Genomic DNA, 21537 nt, shown 5'->3' with positions numbered 1-21537 from the left:
CTGAATGCCAGAAACAAGCAACATTCTGGCGCTGAACGCCAGGAATGTGCCTAGAGGAAAAGCTAGCGCTGAACGCCAGTAACAAGCATGAAACTGGCGTTCAACGCCAGAAACATGTTACATGTGGGCGTTGAACGCCCAGAATGTGCACCACTCGGCGTTTAAACCCCAGAATGGTGTACAAAGGCATTTTACATGCCTACTTGGTGCAGGGATGGAATTCCTTGACACCTTAGGATCTGTGTACCCCACAGGATCCCCACCTAATATATTCCCACCTTACCTCCTAATCCTATTTTACTCTTCCCCATGTCACACTTCCCAAAAACCCTTCACCAATCACCTCAATGGCACCTAAGGCCGGAGAATCCTCTAGAAAAGGAAAAGGGAAGACAAAAGCTTCCACCTCCGAGTCATGGGAGATGGAAAGATTCATCTCCAAGAGCCATCAAGACCACTTCTATGATGTTGTGGCAAAGAAGAAGGTGATCCCTGAGATCCCTTTCAAGCTCAAGAAGAATGAGTATCCGGAGATCCGACATGAGATCCGAAGAAGAGGTTGGGAAGTCTTAATCAACCCCAGGCAACAAGTCGGAATCTTAATGGTTCAAGAGTTCTATGCCAATGCATGGATCACTTGGAACCATGATCAAAGTATGAACCCGAGTCCAAAGAATTACCTCACAATGGTTCGGGGGAAATACTTAGATTTTAGTCAGGAAAATGTGAGGTTGGCATTCCACTTGCCCATGATGCAAGAAGATGAACGCTCCTACACTAGAAGGGTCAACTTTAATCAAAGGTTGGACCAAGTCCTTACGGACATATGTGTGGAAGGAGCTCAATGGAAAAGAGACTCCAAAGGCAAGCCAGTTCAACTAAGAAGACTGGACCTCAAGCCTGTGGCTAGAGGATGGTTGGAGTTCATTCAACGCTCCATCATTCCCACTAGCAACCGATCTGAAGTTACTGTGGATCGGGCCATCATGATTCATAGCATCATGATTGGAGAGGAAGTAGAAGTTCATGAGGTCATCTCCAATGAAATCTACAACATAGCCGACAAGCCCTCCACCATGGCAAGGCTAGCCTTTCCTCACCTTATTTGCCATCTATGTTACTCAGCTGGAGTTATCATAGAAGGAGACATCTCCATTGAAGAGGATAAGCCCATCACCAAGAAGAGGATGGAGCAAGCAAGAGAGACCCTTCACGGTTCTCAAGAGATGCATGAGGAAGCTCATCATCAAGAAATCCCTGAGATGCCTCAAGGGATGCACTTTCCGCCCAACAACTATTGGGAACAACTCAACACTTCCTTAGAAGATTTGAGCTACAATGTGGAACAATTACGGGTGGAACATCATGAGCACTCCATCATTCTCCATGAAATAAGAGAAGATCAAAGAGCAATGAGGGAGGAGCAACAGGCAAGGAAGGGACATAGAAGAGCTTAAGGACATTGTTGGTCCTTCAAGAAGAAGACGCCACTAAAGGTGGATTCATTCCTTGTTCTTATTTCTTTCTGCTTTTCGGTTTTTATGTTGTGTTTATCTATGTTTTGTGTCTTTATTTCATGATCATTAGTATGTAGTAACTATGTCTTAAAGTTATGAATAATTCCATTAATCCTTCACCTTTCTTAAATGAAAAATGTTTTAATTCAAAAGAACAAGAAGTACATGAAATTCGAATTTATCCTTGAATTTAATTTAATTATATTGATGTGGTGACAATACTTTTTGTTTTCTGAATGAATGATTGAACAGTGCATATTTTTTATCTTGTTGTTTATGAATGTTAAAACTGTTGGCTCTTGAAAGAATGATGAACAAAGAGAAATGTTATTGATGATCTGAAAAATCAAAAAATTGATTCTTGAAGCAAGAAAAAGCAGTGAATGGCGAAAAAAATAGAAAAAAAAGGCAAGCAGAAAAAGCCAATAGCCCTTAAAACCAAAAGGCAAGGGTAAAAAATGATCCAAGGCTTTGAGCATCAATGGATAGGAGGGCCCAAGGAAATAAAATCCAGGCCTAAGCGGCTAAAACAAGCTGTCCCTAACCATGTGCTTGTGTCATGAAGGTCCAAGTAAAAAGCTTGAGACTGAGTGGTTAAAGTCGTGATCCAAAGCAAAAAGAGTGTGCTTAAGAGCTCTGGACACCTCTAACTGGGGACTCTAGCAAAGCTGAGTCACAATCTGAAAAGGTTCACCCAGTTATGTGTCTGTGGCATTTGTGTATCCGGTGGTAATACTGGAAAACAAAATGCTTAGGGCCACGGCCAAGACTCATAAGTAGCTGTGTTCAAGAATCAACATGCTTAACTAGGAAAGTCAATAACACTATCCGAAATTCTAAGTTCCTAGAGAAGCCAATCATTCTAAACTTCAAAGGAAAAAGTGAGATGCCAAAACTGTTCAGAAGCAAAAAGCTACAAGTCTCGCTCATCTAATTATAATTAATATTCATTGATATTCTGGAATTTATAGTATATTCTCTTCTTTTTATCCTACTTGATTTTCAGTTTCTTGGAGACAAGCAACAATTTAAGTTTGGTGTTGTGATGAGTGGATAATTTATACACTTTTTGGCATTGTTTTTAGGTAGTTTTTAGTAAATTCAAGCTACTTTTAGGGATATTTTCATTAGTTTTTATGTTAAATTCACATTTCTGGACTTTACTATAAGTTTGTGTATTTTTCTGTGATTTCAGGTAATTTCTGGCTGAAATTGAGGGACTTGAGCAAAACTCTGATAGGAGGCTGACAAAGGACTGCTGATGCTGTTGGAATCTGACCTCCCTGCACTCGAAATAGATTTTCTGGAGCTACAGAACTCCAATTGGTTCGCTTTCAACGGCGTTGGAAAGTAGACATCCCGAGATTTCCAGCAATATATAATAGTCCATACTTTATTCGGAAATTGACGACGTAACTTGGCGTTGAACGCCAAGTACATGCTGCTGTCTGGAGTTAAACGCCAGAAACACGTCATGGTCCGGAGTTGAACGCCCAAAACACGCTATAACTTGGAGTTCAACTCCAAGAAAAGCCTCAGCTCGTGGATAGATCAAGCTCAGCCCAAACATACACCAAGTGGGCCCCGAAAGTGGATTTATGCATCAATTACTTACTCATGTAAACCCTAGTAGCTAGTCTAGTATAAATAGGATAAGTTACTATTGTATTAGACATCTTTTGACAGTTTAATCTTTGACTGTTTTAGTCTTTGATCATTCGGTCTTTTGATCATTCAGGGGGCTGGCCATTCGGCCATGCCTGAACCTTTCACTTATGTATTTTCAACAGTGGAGTTTCTGCACACCATAGATTAAGGGTGTGGAGCTCTGCTGTACCTCAAGTTTCAATACAATTACTATTATTTTCCATTCAATTCTCTTTTATTCTTATTCCAAGATATACGTTGCATAAAAACTTGATGAATGTGATGATCCGTGACACTCATAATCATTCTCACCTATGAACGCGCGTGACTGACAACCACTTCCGTTCTACCTTAGGCCGGGCGCATATCTCTTAGATTTTCCTACAGAATCTTCGTGGTATAAGCTAGATAGATGGCGGCATTCATGGGGATCCAGAAAGTCTAACCTTATCTGTGGTATTCCGAGTAGGATCCTGGGAATCCGAAAAGTCTAACCTTGTCTGTGGTATTCCGAGTAGGATTCCGGTATTGAATGACTGTGACGAGCTTCAAACTCCTGAAGGCTGGGCGTGATGACAAACACAAAAGAATCAATTGATTCTACTCCAACCTGATTGAGAACCGACAGATGATTAGCCGTGCTGTGACAGAGCATTTGGACCATTTTCCCGAGAGGATTAAAAGTAGCCATTGATGATGGTGATGCCCTACATACAGCTTGCCATGGAAAGGAGTAAGAAGGATTGGATGAATGTAATAAAAAAGTAGAGATTCGAGAGGAGCACAGCATCTCCATACGCTTATCTGAAATTCCCACTATTGATTTGCATAAGTATTTCTATCCCTTTTTATTTTCTATTTATTATTAATTTTCGAAAACCATAACCATTTAATCTGCCTAACTGAGATTTACAAGGTGACCATAGCTTGCTTCATACCAACAATCTCTGTGGGATCGACCCTTACTCACGTAAGGTATTACTTGGATGACCCAGTACACTTGCTGGTTAAGTTGAACGGAGTTGTGAGCTTCTCTAACAGTGCCTGGAACTCTTGTATCACAATTTCGTCCACCATTTACCAAGAACAACTTGAAGATCATGAAGAACACTATGAATGCATGAATTTTCAAAAAATGCATAATAATTTTTTTAAAACATGCAATTGACACCAAACTTAAAAGTTGACTCAAGACTTGAACAAGAAACACAAAATATTTTTTATTTTAATGATTTTATGATTTTTTTTGTATTTTTATTATTTTTTTCGAAAATTATATTTTAAGAAAACGACAATAAAGAAAAATTTTTGAAATATTTTTGAAAACTTTTTTTTTTTGAAAAGAAAATTACCTAATCTGAGCAACAAGATGAACCGTCAGTTGTCCATACACAAACAATCCCCGGTAACGGCGCCAAAAACTTGGTGGACGAAATTGTGATTCGTGTACTTGTATGAAATTTAATTCGAGATAATAGCTCTTTACTATGTGTCGTCACAACTCCGTTCAACTAACCAGCAAGTGTACTGGGTCGTCCAAGTAATAAACCTTACGTGAGTAAGGGTCGATTCCACAGAGATTGTTGGTATGAAGCAAGCTATGGTCATCTTGTAAATCTCAGTCAGGCAGGTAGTAATTGATTATGGATTTTCGAAAATAAATAATAAATAATAAACGTAAGATAAAGATAAAGTTACTCATGTAATTCCATGGTTGGAATTTCAGATAGGCGTATGGAGATGCTGTGCTCCTCCTGAATCTCTGCTTTCCTACTGCTTTTATCCAATTTTATCACTCCCTTCTGTGGCAAGCTATATGTAGGGCATCACCGTTGTCACTGGCTACATCCCATCCTCTCAGTGAAAAAGGTCCAAATGCTCTGTCACAGCACGGCTAATCATCTGTCGGTTCTCAATCAGGTTGGAGTAGAATCCCTTGATTCTTTTGCGTCTATCACTAACGCCCAGCCTTCAGGAGTTTGAAGCTCATCACAGTCATTCAATTCTGGAATCCTACTCGGAGTACCACAGACAAGGTTAGACCTTCCGGATTCCCATGAATGCCGCCATCAATTCTAGCTTATACCATGAAGATTCTGATTAAGGAATCCAAGAGATATACGCCCGGTCTAGGGTAGAACGGAAGTGGTTGTCAATCACGCGCGGTCATAGGTGAGAATGATGATGAGTGTCACGGATCATCACATTCATCAAGTTGAAGTGCAACGAATATCTTAGAATAGGAATAATTCAAATTGGGTAGAAAATGATAGTAATTGCATTGAAGCTTGAGGTACAGCAGAGCTCCACACCCTTAATCTATGGTGTGTAGAAACTCCACCGTTGAAAATACATAAGTGAAAGGTTCAGGCATGGCCGAATGGCCAGCCCCCCAAAACGTGATCAATAGTCTCCTCAGATGAAGAATAATATAAAACTGAGACCAAAGATGTCTAATACAATAGTAAATTATCCTATTTATACTAGACTAGCTACTAGGGTTTACATGAGTAAGTAATTGATGCATAAATCCACTTCCGAGGCCCACTTGGTGTGTGTTTGGGCTGAGCTTGATCTATCCACGAGCTGAGGCTTCTTTTGGAGTTGAACGCCAAGTTGTAACGTGTTTTGGGCGTTCAACTCCGGGTCGTGACGTGTTTCTGGCGTTTTACTCCAGACAGCAACATGAAACTGGCGTTGAGCGCCAGTTTACGTCATCAATTCCCGAATAAAGTATGGACTATTAAATATTGCTGAAAAGCTCTAGATGTCTACTTTCCAACACCATTAAAAGAGTGCCATTTAGAGTTCTGTAGCTCCAGAAAATCTATTTCGAATGCAGGGAGGTCAGATTCCAACAGCATCAGCAGTCCTTTGTCAGCCTCCTATCAGAGTTTTGCTCAAGTCCCTCAATTTCAGCCAGAAATTACCTGAAATCATAGAAAAACACACAAACTCATAGTAAAGTCCAGAAATGTGAATTTAACATAAAAACTAATGAAAACATCCCTAAAAGTAGCTTGAACTTACTAAAAACTACCTAAAAACAATGCCAAAAAGCGTATAAATTATCCGCTCATCAATAGCCTCTAACACGAAACTTAGAATGGCTGCTTGAACTCAAACAAAAAAGAAAAATAGTGGTGATAAAATAGGAATAATCATGATTGTCTAGTGAAAATAAGTTAGCAAGGCGGAAGCTCATTCAAATAAAACACACAGAAATTAAAAACAAAACCAAAGTAAAGGCAAAATAAAGCAAAATAAACATGTTACTAATGTATTGGCATGGGGGAGTGGACCTTGCATGGGTGAAGTGTGGCATCACCAAACTTGGTGTGAGAACACCAAACTTAGTATGACACAATCAATGAAAGGCTGGGCCAAGTACCCAGTTAAATGCAGGCATCATGTTGGTGTAGCAACACCAAACGTAATTTATGAAATACATATGCAACATGAAGCATAGCAAAAAGAAAAATGAAAAGAAATTACCTAACGTTGGGTTGCCTCCCAACAAGCGCTTCTTTAACGTCACTAGCTTGACAATTGGCTCTTGAATTTTCTTACTCTTCTTCCAGTTGGTTAAGAAAAATGACTTCAGTGGACATGAGGAGAAAAATGATACCCACCAAAAAGTAACCCCCATACAACTCTCTGATTCACTAGGATCAAAGAAAGCATATTTAAGTGTTGAGGGAGAAGACTTCAATTCAAATGTGGGTGGTGCATTCAGATTTTTCTTTCAAGCTTGCATGCATTCTTCCTCCTTAATTATTGGAATGTGTAAGCATGGAGTGTGCATGGCTTCCACCTTTGTTTGTGCATCTTCCTCTCATAGCTTCTGAAGATATGGAATCCTAGGTTTATATTCCTCCACTACCTCCTTCCTTATTGGAAGTTCACTTGGTACAGGGGTCTTTTAGTTTTGCTCTTGCACTTCAAACTCCTCCTTTACAGCCTCATTTTGATCTTCATTATTCTTGCTAAGCACTATTCCACTCCTCAAGTTTATTGGTTTGCATCTTTCCCTTAAATTTGGAATTGTGTCACTGAAAAAGGTGTTGGTAGGCCTCTCAGCAATTTGTCTGGCTATTTGATCCATTTGAACTATTAAGTTTCTGATGGAGGCCTTGATTTCCTGCATGAAGCTAATTGTGTTTTTGGCGAGTTCAGCTAAGGCTAATGATAAACCACTATTTTATGGTTTATCTTGTGTCTAAATTGAGTGGATTCATCAAGTCTTTACCCACTTATTCATATGATTTGCATAGTTTTACAACTCCTTCCTAGTCTTGATCTATGGTTGGAAACTTACTTTCTAAAGATCTTTAATTTGTGTATTTCAATTCTCCTTTGTACCACTCGATGTCGTGATTCGTGTGTTAAGTGTTTCAGACTTTGACTTAGAGAATGGAGAGGAAGCTTGCAAAAATGGAAGGAACACAAGAAACTAAGAAGATGACCAGCGAGCATCGATGCGCGCGCGTGGCTCATGCGAGCGCACGGAATGGAGAAAGTTGCAGTGACGCGTGTGCGTGCCTGACGCGTACGCGCGGATTGGAGTCTGCACAAATGACATGCACGCGTTGACGACGCGGACGCGCGATAAGGAAAATCGTCGAATGACGCACACGCGTGACCGACGCGTACGCGTGACTGATGTGTACGCGTGACATGCGCGATCTGCAAAAATAACAGAAAACACTGGGGACGATTTTGGACCGCGTTTTGACCCAGTTTTTGGCCCAGAAACACAGAATAAAGCTAGGGATCGTGCAGAGACTCAGGGAGACATCAACGCATTCTCATTAGGATAGTTTTAGGATTTTAGATCTGAATCTAGAGAGGAACTACTCTTCCTCTAGGTTCCCTTTACATTCATAGTTTATTAGTTCTATGCTTTTTGCTTTGGATATTGAAGAGTCATCACCTCCGTTGAAGATACTATTCTTGTTTGTTTCCTTACTTGCTCTTTTATTTATTCCATATTTTTAATTCTTGCTTAAAGTGGTAATTGGATTATTTTCATGGATTGTTGATATAGAGGATTACTTTTATTTTTAATTAATTTTCAGTCTCTATTTTATTTAATTTATTATGTCTTCTTCTTATATTTTTCTGAGTATTATATTCATGTCAATGGAGTAGATTTCCTACTTGACATGGGGGTTGATTAAAAGGAGACAGTTGAGTTGGAAGGCTTAAGTGAAGGTTAAACTGGAAGTTGTTGGCTAGTTCTGTATTTACTAACACTAGACCTTCCCAAGGGAGAGGAGTAGGATTTGTGAATAAGAGTTAGCTCAATCAGTTGACTTTCCTTTATTTAGTAAGAGTTAACTAAGTGAAAATAACAACTTTTTTGATACTACACCTAAGAGATCCCAACAAGGAAAGAACTTCCAATTGATCATTCCCCTAGTCAAGGCCTTTCTTTATTTAGAATATTAATAATCATTCTTAGTTTTTATTTCTTTAATTTACGACTATTTAATTGCTCATTATCCAAACTCAAACTCTCTGGAAAACCCCTAATTAATAAATTAGCATTCTCTCTGCAACTCGTTGGGAGACGACCTGCGATTCATACTCCAAATATTTTTCATTCTAATTTTGTGACAATTCTTTTAAATTGATACGCGGAATCTTCGTTGGTTAAGAACTATACTTGCAACGTCGTTTCCTCTATAAACTCTTAATCGGTGATTTTTCGCCACGTCAGCTAGCTCTAGAGATGATGGTTCTTGATAAGAATAAAGAGAGGATGGTTCTTGATATGAATAGAGAGATGATGGTTATTGGTATGAGTAAGGAGATGATGGTTCTTAATAGATAGAATATGAAACACTGAAGTTTCCTTGGTCTTAACTTTTCTAACCAAAATCCGGATAGTTCCTTCATCCATAGTAATATAAATCATTCTTTGAGTGTGAACAGTAACCAATCGATGCTTTGATATATTTGTTGAGTGATTTCAATTTTACAAGGCAAGTGTGGATTGAAGGAGTGGGAAAAAAGCATGCAAAAGTGAAGAATCCATGAAGAAATGAAGTTTGGAGTATTTCAAGATCATGCGTATGCACAATCATACATGCGTACGCACGTTTGTAAATTCGTGCAACCATACGTACGCATGGTCAGGCGTGCATACGCACGACTGTGATCACGTGAGTTCATTTAATGCAACATGTGGATTGCAATTTCAGCGCTTCTAAAACTCAAATTAACTCATTTTTGAAGTAGTTGAAACCAAATTCAAGAAAGAACAAAGGAAGAGCAATTAGGGTAGCTTAAGAACATGTTTTAGGGTAATTTTCTGGAAAGAGAAGCTTCCTTTTCTCTTTAAAATTTAGGGTTCTTAGATCAATTTCTCTTTAGTTTTAGTATTTAATTCTTGTTTAAATGTAATTTCATTTATATGCTCCATTACCTTAATTCTCCTAATTTTTCTTGTTAATTTCTCATTTTTGTCATTTTTAGTTCATGAACGCTTGTTAATTTCAATTTCATTTAATGCAATTTGATGTTATATGTTTCCTTTATGCTTGTTTTAGTGTTATTTTTATCTTACAATTGTTAGCTTTAGATTTTATTAATTCTTGCTATTTTAGCATGCTTTCATTTTATACCTTCCAAGTGTTTGTGAAAATGTCTCTCTTAGTTTTAGAGTAGATTTTGAGCATTCTTGACTTGGAATTAGAAAATTAGGTGATCTTGAGTCATTAATGTCCAATTTAGATTGGTAATTTATTAGAATGGTTAGTTAATCTTCTTTCCATTGATATTACTTATGGATTGTGATTAACTATATTCACTCGACTTTTTTTTCGATGTTGGAGATAACGAAGTAGAATTACTCTAGGTAATTGTTGTGTTATGATTAATGATTATGATAGAAAACCTTAATTTTTAATCCTTGTTAGGAAGATCTCTTTAGTATTTGTTATCTTTAGTTATTTGCTTTACTTTTTTGTCATTTAAATTCTTATCTGTAAACTGTCTAATTCTCATCACCAATAACACGCATATCTCATTATAATTCTTTTAAGAAATGATCAGAAATCTAATACTTTCGGTTTTTATTAGTTTGTACTTGTAACAAGTAAAATTAAACTTTAATAAAAAATTCATTATTGATCTAGACTATATTTATTACAACAAGATTCTGTTTTATTGAAAAATTTTAGATCGACATTAATTCTTGCCGTCAACACGACAAGAAATACAAAAGTGAATGGAAATAATAACATACCCAACTCAGCTCTGGCAAACTGAATTTTATCACACTAGTGATTTTTTTTTTCAAAAAGAAAAGAAAATACAAAAGACAGATTAAATTATTTTGAAAGAGCTAGCAAGCAAGCTAAGACCATCATCTTCATCCCTTGTTTTCAAATATCTTCCCAAAAGTATTTGATAAAATCTTTCATGTGGTCTACCTGAAAGTGCATGTACACCACAACACCATATCCATTATCACCATCTTCGTCAGGCATTAGAGCAATAACCCCTCTGTCATAAGGACACACACCACCAGGACCAAAATAAAACGGCTTCCCCAACCCAAAATCAGCCTCATAAAACGGCATGCTCATCCAACTGCCAAGTATAATGTTAGGATTCCCAAAGAAAGGCACATCAGCTCTATACTCACCTTTCTCCAAATAAGGTGTTCTAATCAGATCCCAACGGTTTTCAAACCCTGCCACGTAATGCATTTGGGATTTAACAAACTCGTGATTCGACACTTTATTAACAGCTTCCCTTATTTTCTGCGATGCGTAACTGATTGGTTGAGTGGTGATTTCTTTAGCGTAGCAAGTTGGGGTAACCGTCGGACCCAACGCGTTTCCGAAGTAGTTTTGAGGAAGTGGCGGATTCAATCTGTTGCGAATATCGACGTTGAATTTAACGACCGTTGGTTGATTCTCTTCAAGATTACGAGCTTTGCAAGCGCATCTCCATATATGTGCGCTGATAATTTCGAATCTGCTGTACGGTCTCGGAGATGGGTTATGAGGAGCGTTACCGTTTCCGTTTGCGGTTACATTTGCATTTGCATTCTTTTTGAGCTTCTGGACGTGTTCTGGTGTGAGTTTTAACAGCGCGAAGGTCGTCTTCTTCTTTTGCTCTTCGATGTTGTCGGTTCTTCCGAGGATGAGCGGCAGAGGCTTGAACTCCGGGTGGTCGAACCGGGGTTGAGTTAATGGCCCGGTTGGTTTGAGCACGGTTCGGTCGAGAAACGGAAGCTCGCTTGGATCTAGCTTCGCACCTCGAGTGAGCTTCGCCCATGAGTTGATGAAGCGAATGGCGGCCAGGCCGTCGCCTAATGGATGAGAAAAAAGGATTCCGACTGCAAAGCCGCCATCGCCGCCGTGGAACTTTGTCACCTGTGCCAAGAACAAAGGAAGCTCGTTTATTTGACGAGAGTAGTCAACAGCTGGGATGAGTTCTTTGATGCTGGGTTCATTTGGAGTGAAGTCTCCATATTCCGCCATTGATTTCTTCGATTCAGCTTCGAGAAGCAATACCCCCTTTGCGTTGCAATCGAGTTCCAAACGGCCACCGTCCGTCCAACTCAGCCTCCCGGCTAATGGATAGTAGTGAACGAGAATCTCGCTGAGAGAATCTCGCATTCGCTCAACGAGGACATTGACATCGACGACAGTGTTGTTGTTCTGTTTTGGGTTGTAAACGTAGATTGAAGGTGTATGACTCCATCGCCAAAGTTGGTCGTTGTCTGATAGCCATAGAAGACCCTTTGGAGTTTCTTCTTTTGGGATCACTGTATGAGTACCTAAGATTGTTACCATTGTTTCAGTCTCTCTTGTGTCTAAAGGCTTCGTTGATTGCTATATAAAACTATGTATAGCGGTGAAGGGGACTATAATAGTAACGGCCAAAGCTAGTGTGAGTCAAGCTATTTTCTTCCTCATGAGAAACGTGCGTGGGCCACTGAACTTGTGACGCTTGTTCATGATTGTCTCCACAAGCTCAGGCATGTGTTAGACATAGGTTTGTGTAGCTTTTTCAGCCTTAATGAGGGTGGATATCGGTTATTCATTAATTATTTAATTAAGTTGTTGGACATTAACGGCAGTGGACCTTATGTAACTCTTTTGTCGTTTGGTTGTGATATTATTGGTAACGCTGTTTTTTACTGTTTTTGACATGAAAGTTAGATTTGGCTTGGTAATGTGTGGATGGAAAATGAATTGGGTTGTGAATATTGTTTGACGAGAAATTATAGCTATTGGTGTAAATTGTTAAAAGTTTTATCTGGAGAAAAAAAATAAGTCTTTGACCTTTTGATCTAAAGACATTTAAATTTTTAACGATTTAAAAATACATTTAATTCATTGACCTTTTTAAAATTTGGATACATCAATTCTTCTGTTTACTTGGGGATCTAACGAAAACATCAAACATGACTTCTGTTGTCTTGGTCTGGCCGATATACGGATACACACGTGAGAGAATTTTTAAAATGGGACAAACTAGACCCAATGATTGATATGTCCAAATTTTGAGAAAATCAAGAATTTAAATATATTTTCAAATTCTCAAGGATATAAATGTCCGCAGGCCAAAAGTTTAAGGACCTATTTATTCTTTCTCAAAAAAAAAAAAAGAAATTGCATCGTTGTTTAGTAAAAATTAGGAGTGGCAAAGCGGGTCAACCCGTTCTGTCCTGTCCCATTCCGTCCCATCCCACCAAAATTCGTCTTAATCGGTCTGTCCCGTCAAAAGACGGTCTGGCGGGCCACCTGTCTTCTCCTTTTTTCTATATAAAAAGATTTCAAAATAATATATTAATATTATAAATATCAACAAGTAGAACCAGAAATAGAAAAATATAAAATAGAAATATAATATATAACAAATTCAATATGAACATTAAAACATAAGCAATAGAAAAACAGAGAACATGCACATTTTAACAATAAACAAACAGAACAGTCCTCCTATCTCCTAGTACCACAAATCAAAAAATAAAAAAATAAAAAATTAAGAAAATAGAAAAATAGACAATGCTTAGTTACCGTCATTGAAACACCGTCCGCTACAGATTTGAGAGAGGGATTTATAGGCCGTCTGAGTTGTTGGCTGTGGACTCGAGAGAGGAAGAGTAATGTCGCGTCGCCGTTGGTGCGAGAGAGGAAGAGCCGTGTCGCATGTCGCCAGTACAAGAGAGGGAGAGCCGAGTCTTCATTGCCGCCAATAATTCTGCTGTAAACTGGGCGAGGGAGACAGAGATATGACAGAGAGAGGGAGAGAGAGAGGGCAAGCGAGCCAAAAAATACAAAGAGCCAAGTCATCATTGCCGGCTTGCCACCAGTACGCCGTTTATTCCGAATGCATCTGTCGATCAAAATATTAAGCTGCATTTGTTTACAGGGACGAGACACTGAGATAGGGACACATAGATACAAAACTCTGTTTGACAAATGAGACATGGACAGAGACATTGTGTTCAAAGACACTGAATTAATGTATTTTATGTCCATCCTAATAGGAAGGACACATGGACACTAACAAGGGACACAACTTATTTTTTATTTTTTCTTTCATTATTCTTGTTCATTTTTCATAATTATACCTTTTATTATTATATTTTTCTTCTCAAATTTTTTGAATGAGAAAAATGAGAATAAATCTACTTTATTACCAAACAGAACATAAGAACACTAAATTCTGTGTCTTTGTTCTTTATGTATTATTCTTATTAGTGTCTTGTCTTGTTCTGTTTTCAAAAACAAATACAGCCTTAGAGTCAGGGTATAGGGATGAGAGGGAGTGAGTTCAGTGACAAAGATGCCAAGAAGGGGACTGGGAGAGTGATGTCGACTGTGCAGTGAATGAAGAGTGAAAATTAAAAATCCTAATTGATAAATTTTCAATTTATATGAGGTATAAAATTACTAAAATACACTAAAAAAAATAATCATAGCCCATTGGACCAGCTCACTTCGCCCCGCCCTGTTAGAACCCACCAGTTTGACAGTATGGATTTGATGGGTTTTTAAAAAATGGCGGGCTCAAAATCTCGTCTTAATCTATTTTTTTTTTTTTTTTGCAGTTAGGCGATTTGACCTTACGAAATTTGACTTATTTTGCCATCACTACCACTAGTAAAAAAAAAAAAGTATGTATGAGATAAATAGAGTAGTCATTGGTGCATGTTATGAAAAGACTCTATTTATTATAGTTAAAATTTTGTAGAATTAAATCGTAATTTAATAATTAAGATTTAGGACTTATTTTTCATTAATTATTAACACAAAAAATTATTTAAAATACTTTATAAAATTAATGAAGAGTTTAAAAACGGTCCAAATATTAATATTAATTTACATGTTAATGTGAATAAAATTCGGAAATCATCTAGTATTTACTTGTATGAATGTAGAAAATAAAAAAATAAAACATAATAATTATTGTTTTATGTTACAAATTAAAAAAAAATATGTGCTAAGATTTTTGTATTGACATTATTATTATTATTGTTGTTGTTATTATTCTTCTTATATCCTTGACCCAATAGCACTTTCACTTAGTCCCAACCCCTCTCTCTTTTTTGGTAATCGCCCCAACTCTTATGTTATACCATTAACCCATAGTATCCCCTAAAATTGACAGCATTCATTTTTTAAGACTCCAAACTCATCACTTAACAAAAACATATAACTTAAAATTAAAAGTTGTGCATCATTTTAGCCTTTTAAATTAAATGATATATATTAAATTAATTCTTTTATTATTATTTTTATTTTTTAATATAAAATTCTCAATATCTTTAGATATACAAATTTTAATGTTATTGAACTAGTGAGCATGATGAACAAGCTTTTTTTAATCACTTCGTTAGAAATGACATAGTAATAATGTACTCGCCGATCATTTCATTCATAACCATTATTAATTGAACTGTCTTCACAGTCTAATTTTGCATGTATCTTATCTTCTTCACCTTAGATTTTATGTTGGTATTTTAGGAATAAAAGTTACAAACTATAGATAAAGTTATTAGAGAGATAATTAATACAATTAATATATATATATATATATATATATATATATATATATATATATATATTACTGTCCTATTTTAAATTTTTTTAAAATTTATTTTATTTATATATTCTAAAATTATTTTTATCAATAATATAAATTTTAGGCAATACCATCTTATTCATTATATATAGGATAAAGTATTTTCTTTTGTCCCTAATCTTGGGTCAAAATCAAAATTATTCTCAACTTTTTTTTATTAAAATCATTTTCAATGTTGCAAAATGTTATAAAATAATTCTTCTGTCCGTAAACAATATTTTTGAACAATTTTACCCTTAAATAAAAATAAAGAACTCTCTCTACCCTCACCACTAACCTCTGCATCATCATCACCATCACCTCGCTATAACTACAAGATAAATCAATAATCCAGTAACAGCAATAATGAGCGGATCATTTATACGCTTTTTGGCATTATTTTTTAGGTAGTTTTTAGCATGTTTTAGTTACTTTTTATCATATATTTAATAGTTTTTATAAAAAAATCACATTTCTGGACTTTACTATGAGTCTGTGTATTTTTCTGTAATTTCGGGTATTTTCTGGCTGAAATTGAGGGACCTGAGCAAAAATCTGATTCAGAGACTGAGAAATGACTGCAGATGCTGTTGGATTCTGACCATCCTGCACTCGAAGTGAATTTCCTGGAAAGTAGACATCTTGAGCTTTCCAGCAATGTATAATAGTCCATACTTTGCCCGAGATATGATGGCCCAAACTGGCGTTAAACGCCAGCTAAAGACCCTTTTCTGGCGTAAAATGCTAGAATTGGCACCAAAACTGGAGTTAAACGCCCAAACTGGCACCCAAGCTGGTGTTTAACTTCAAGAATGGTCTATGCACGTGAAAGCTTCAAAGCTCAGCGCAACACTCACCAAGTGGACCCCGGAAGTGGATTTCTGCACTATCTGCACTTAGTTACTCATTTTCTGTAACCCTAGGTTACTAGTTTAGTATAAAACTACTTTTAGAGATTCATTTTGGAACTTATGACATTTTTACATTTCATATTGTATCTTCCACGACATGAGTCTCTAAACCCCATAGGTGGGGGTGAGGAGCTCTGCTGTGTCGCAATGGATTAATGCAATTATTATTGTTTTCTATTCAATCACACTTGATTCTATTCTAAGATATTCACTCGTACTTTAAAGTAGAGAATATGATGATCCGTGACACTCATCATTATCATCAACCTTATGAATGCGTGCCTAACAACCACTCCTGTTCTATCTGAGCTCAACATAGTCATTGGGCGACAGCTTGAGTGCGTATCTCTTGGGTCTCTGATCCACGGACCGAGTTCGTGAGATTAGAACCTTCGTGGTAGAGGCTAAAACCAATTGGCAACATTCCTGTGATCCTGAAAGTCTAAACCTTATATATGGTATTCCGAGTAGGATCTGGAAGGGATGACTGTGAGGAGCTTCAAACTCACGAATGTTGGGCGCAGTGACAGTGTGCAAAAGGATAGAGAGATCCTATTCCGACACAAGTGAGAACTGACAGATGATTAGCCGTACGATAGCTGTGCCTGGTATTTTTCATCCGAGACGAGAAATCCGACAGTTGATTAGCCGTGCAGAAACTGTACTTGGACCATTTTCACTGAGAGGATCATACGTTCTACCATGGATGGAAGCCATGCGTGTTTGGAAAAGAAGACAATAGGAAAGTAGAGATTCAGATGACAGAGCATCTCCAGAACCTCAACCTGTTCCTCATTACTGAATCACAAGTATCATTTATTTCATGTTATTTACTTTTCATAAACAAAATCATTTTTATCATTAATCTCCTGACTAAGATTTACAAGATAACCATAGCTTGCTTCAAGCCGACAATCTCCGTGGGATCGACCCTTACTCACATAAGGTATTACTTGGACGACCCAGTGCACTTGCTGGTTAGTTGTGTGGAGTTGTGAAAAGCGTGATCACAATTTCGTGCACCAAGTTTTTGGCGCCGTTGCCGGGGATTGTTTGAGTTTGGACAACTGACGGTTCATCTTGTTGCTTAGATTAGGAATAATTTATTTTTGTTGGTTTAGAGTTTTCTGTTTGAGTCTAGTTTCATATTTTAAGTTTGGTGTCCTTTGTGTTTTTGTTTTCTTAAAAATTTTCAAAATTTGTTCTTGGTGTTCATCTTGATCTTCAAAGTGTTCTTGGTGTTCATCTTAACATTCAAAGTTTTCTTTCCTTTGTTTTGATCTAAAAATTCTAAGTTTGGTTTCATTTTACTATTTTTCTCTTTCCTCATTAAATTCAAAAAAGTATCTTTTTCCTTTATTTACTCATCATTTTTGAACTCATTAGGTTGACTTAGTCAAAATTTTTAAAATTTGGTAGTTTCTTGTTAGTCAAGTCAAGATTTCAATTTTTAAAATTTTATCTTTTTAAATCTTTTTCAAAATAAATTCTTTTTCAATTTTCTTTTTATATTTTTCGAAAATCTTTTATAAAATTTTTTAAAATCCTTTTTCTTTTTAAACTTTCGAATTACTTGTCCCATTTTATTAGTTTGATTGAAAAATTTTAAGTTTGGTATTTTCTTGTTAAGAAAGTTTTAATCTTTAAAATTTTAAATCATATATTTTCCAAATATTTTCTTTTCTTACAAGTATTAATTTTCAAGTATCTTTAATTTTAGGACATATCTTTTTCAAAACTTCCTAACCACTTTCTCTCTCCTCATTTTTTCGAAAATCCACACAAAAAGTTTTTTGCAAATCTTGTTAATTAATTAATTAGTTTAGTTTTATAATTTCTTTTATTTCTTTTTCCCTTCTTAATTTTCGAAACTTATATTCAATTTTTCATTTATTTTATCTTTTTTTATTTCGGTTTTCAAAAAAAAAAGAGAGAAAATTGTTTATTTGCAATTCACATCATCTCCCTTTCTCCATTATGTATCTAAGTGGAAATGAACAGTCCAGAAGACTCTGGAGTCATATGCTAACCCCATTACTGCTTCATATGGAAGTAGTATCCATATACCCTCCATCAGAGCCAATAATTTTGAGTTAAATCCTCAGCTCATTATCATAGTGCAGCAAAATTGCCAGTATTCCGATCTTCCACAAGAAGAATGGTGCACGAAATTGGAAATCGCAATTCTTCACAACTTCGCACAACTAACCAGCAAGTGCACTGGGTCGTCCAAGTAATACCTTAGGTGAGTAAGGGTCGATCCCACGGAGATTGTTGGCTTGAAGCAAGTTATGGTTATCTTGTAACTCTTAGTCAGGATATCAATTATAATTATCAGTTGACTTGCAAATGAACAAAAGAGCATGAAATAAATACTTGTTATGCAGTAATGGAGAATTTGTTGGAGTTTTGGAGATGCTTTGTCTTCTGAATCTCTGCTTTCTTCCTGTCTTTGTCTTCATGCACGCAAGTTCCCTCCCATGGCAAGCTGTATGTTTGGTGGGTCACTGTTGTCAATGGCTACCATCCATCCTCTTAGTGAAAATGGTCCAGGTGCGCTGTCACCGCACGGCTAATCATCTGTCGGTTCTCACTCATGTTGGAATAGGATCCATCGATCCTTTTGCGTCTGTCACTATGCCCAACCCTTGTGAGTTTGAAGCTCGTCACAGTCATCCAATCTCTGAATCCTACTCGGAATACCACAGACAAGGTTTAGACTTTCCGGATTCTCAAGAATGCTTCCAATGGATTCTAGCTTATACCACAAAGACTCTGATTAAGTGATCTAAGAGATACTCATTCAATCTAAGGTAGAACGGGGTGGTTGTCAGGCATGCGTTCATAGGTTGAGAATGATGATGAGTGTCACAGATCATCACATTCATCATATTGAAGTGCGAATGAATATCTTGGATAGAAACAAGCGTGTTTGAATAGAAAATAGAAATAATTGCATTAATCCATCGAGACACAACAGAGCTCCTCACCCCCAACAATGGAGTTTAGAGACTCATCCCATCAAAAAGTACAAAGTTCAGATCTAAAAATATCATGAGGTACAGAATAAATCTCTAAAAGTTGTTTAAATACTAAACTAGTAACCTAGATTTACAGAAAATGAGTAAACTAAGATAGATAGTGCAGAAATCCACTTTTGGGGCCCACTTGGTGTGTGCTAGGGCTGAGACTTGAGCTTTTCACGTGCTTGGGCTGTTTCTGGAGTTAAACGGCAGGTTGTAACCTGTTTTGGGCGTTTAACTCCAACTTGTAACCTGTTTCTGGCGTTTAACGCCAGAATGGAACATGGAACTGGCGTTAAATGCCAGTTTACGTCATTTATCTTCGCGCAAAGTATGGACTATTATATATTTCTGGAAAGCCCTAGATGTCTACTTTCCAACACAATTGAGAGCGCGCCAATTTAACTCTTGTAGCTCTAGAAAACTCATTTCGAGTGCAGGGAGGTCAGAATCCAACAACATCAGCAGTCCTTTTTTAGCCTGAATCATATTTTTGCTCAGATCCCTCAATTTTAGCCAGAAAATACCTGAAATCATAGAAAAACACACAAACTCATAGTAAAGTCCAGAAATATAAATTTTTCATGAAAACTAGTAAAAACATACTAAAAAGTAGCTAGAACCTACTAAAAACTACCTAAAAACAATGCCAAAAAGCGTATAAATTATCCGCTCATCACAACACCAAACTTAAATTGTTGCTTGTCCCCAAGCAACTAAAAATCAAATAGGATAAAAAGAAGAGAATATACTATAAATTCCAAAATATCAATGAAGCTTAGTTCTAATTAGATGAGCGGGACTAGTAGCTTTTTGCTTCTGAACAGTTTTCGTATCTCACTTTATCCTTTGAAGTTTGGAATGATTGGCATCTATAGGAACTCAGAATTCAGATAGTGTTATTGATTCTCCTAGTTTAGTATGTTGATTCTTGAACACAGCTACTTTATGAGTCTTGGCCATGGCCCTAAGCACTTTGTTTTCCAGTATTACCACCGGATACATAGATGCCACAGACACATAACTAGGTGAACCTTTTCAGATTGTGACTTAGCTTTGCTAAAGTCCCTAATTAGAGGTGTCCAGAGTTCTTAAGCACACTCTTTTGCTTTGGATCATGACTTTAACCACTCAGTCTCAAGCTTTTCACTTGGACCTGCATGCCACAAGCACATAGTTAGTGACAGCTTGATTTAGCCGCTTAGGGCTGGATTTATTTCCTTGGGTCTTCCTATCCATTGATGCTCAAAGCCTTGGATCTTTTTTACCCTTGCCTTTTGGTTTTAAGGGCTATTGGCTTTTTCTGCTTGCTTTTTCTTTTTCTTTTATATTTTTTTCGCCATTTTTTTTGCAAGCTTTTGTTATTCACTGCTTTTTCTTGCTTCAAGAATCAATTTTATGATTTTTCAGATTATCAATAACATTTCTCTTGTTCATCATTCTTTAAAGAGCCAACAATTTTAACATTCATAAAATTCAATATAAAAATATGCACTGTTCAAGCATTCATTCAGAAAACAAAAAGTATTGTCACCACATCAATATAATTAAACTAATTTCAAGGATGAATTCGAAACTCATGTACTTCTTGTTCTTTTGTTTTTAGAACATTTTTCATTTAAGAGAGGTGAAGGATTCATGGAGTTATTCATAGCTTTAAGACATAGACACTAGACAATAATGATCATGTAGTAAAGACACAAAACATAGACAAACATAAAGTATGAAAATAAAAAAACAGAAAAATAAGAACAAGGAAGTTAAGGAATGAGTCCACCTTAGTGATGGCAGCTTGTTCTTCCTCTTGAAGATCTAATGGTGCTCCTGTTCATATCCAGGGTCGAGCTATCCGACACGGGATGTCTATAGACAAAGCGACCGACCTCTTCAGGTCAGGACAAACTGACCTCTTCTCAAAGAGCTCGGCCAAGTCACCAGGAAAGCCCAAAGAAGGGCCCAAATGGAGGACCGTGCACCAAAGCCCAAGGCAGTCCAAGCCTACAAGGAGAAAGGCGGTTCCCTTGAAAAGATAAGGTGACCCTACTCAAAAGATAAAGATAAGATAAGATAACTAACTTATCTTATCTGAAGGTCGCTCTACACTATTATAAATACACTGGAGCACCCAGGTATAACTCATACTCTAATTCTACATAAAAAACCTGCTCAATACCCTTGCTAACTTAAGCTTCGGAGTCTCTTGCAGGTACCACCAACCTCCGGTGACAAAGGATCAGCAGCATTGTCAGTCCAACAAACCGAACACGTCATCTCCGATCAGCACAGAAGATCTCGTCCGAGATTGACCTACAGTTTCAGGTAACCCTCAAAACATTGGCGCTGTTG

General features: G+C 37.0%; 1 protein-coding gene across 1 annotated transcript; it reads right to left on the bottom strand.

Moving 5' to 3' along the window:
* Nucleotides 1-10312: 10312 nt before the first annotated feature.
* LOC112748239 (spermidine hydroxycinnamoyl transferase) lies at nt 10313-12402 on the bottom strand. Its single transcript, XM_025796452.2, has one exon. The coding sequence runs from the start codon at nt 11975-11977 to the stop codon at nt 10556-10558; it is 1422 nt and encodes a 473-aa protein (XP_025652237.1). The 5' UTR covers nt 11978-12402; the 3' UTR covers nt 10313-10555.
* Between the last annotated feature and the right edge of the window lie 9135 nt (nt 12403-21537).

Source organism: Arachis hypogaea, chromosome 2 (assembly GCF_003086295.3).
Source record: "Arachis hypogaea cultivar Tifrunner chromosome 2, arahy.Tifrunner.gnm2.J5K5, whole genome shotgun sequence".
Taxonomy (NCBI): Eukaryota; Viridiplantae; Streptophyta; class Magnoliopsida; order Fabales; family Fabaceae; genus Arachis; species Arachis hypogaea.
The sequence above is the reverse complement of the archived record's forward strand: the minus strand, read 5'-3'. Positions and strand labels throughout refer to the sequence as shown.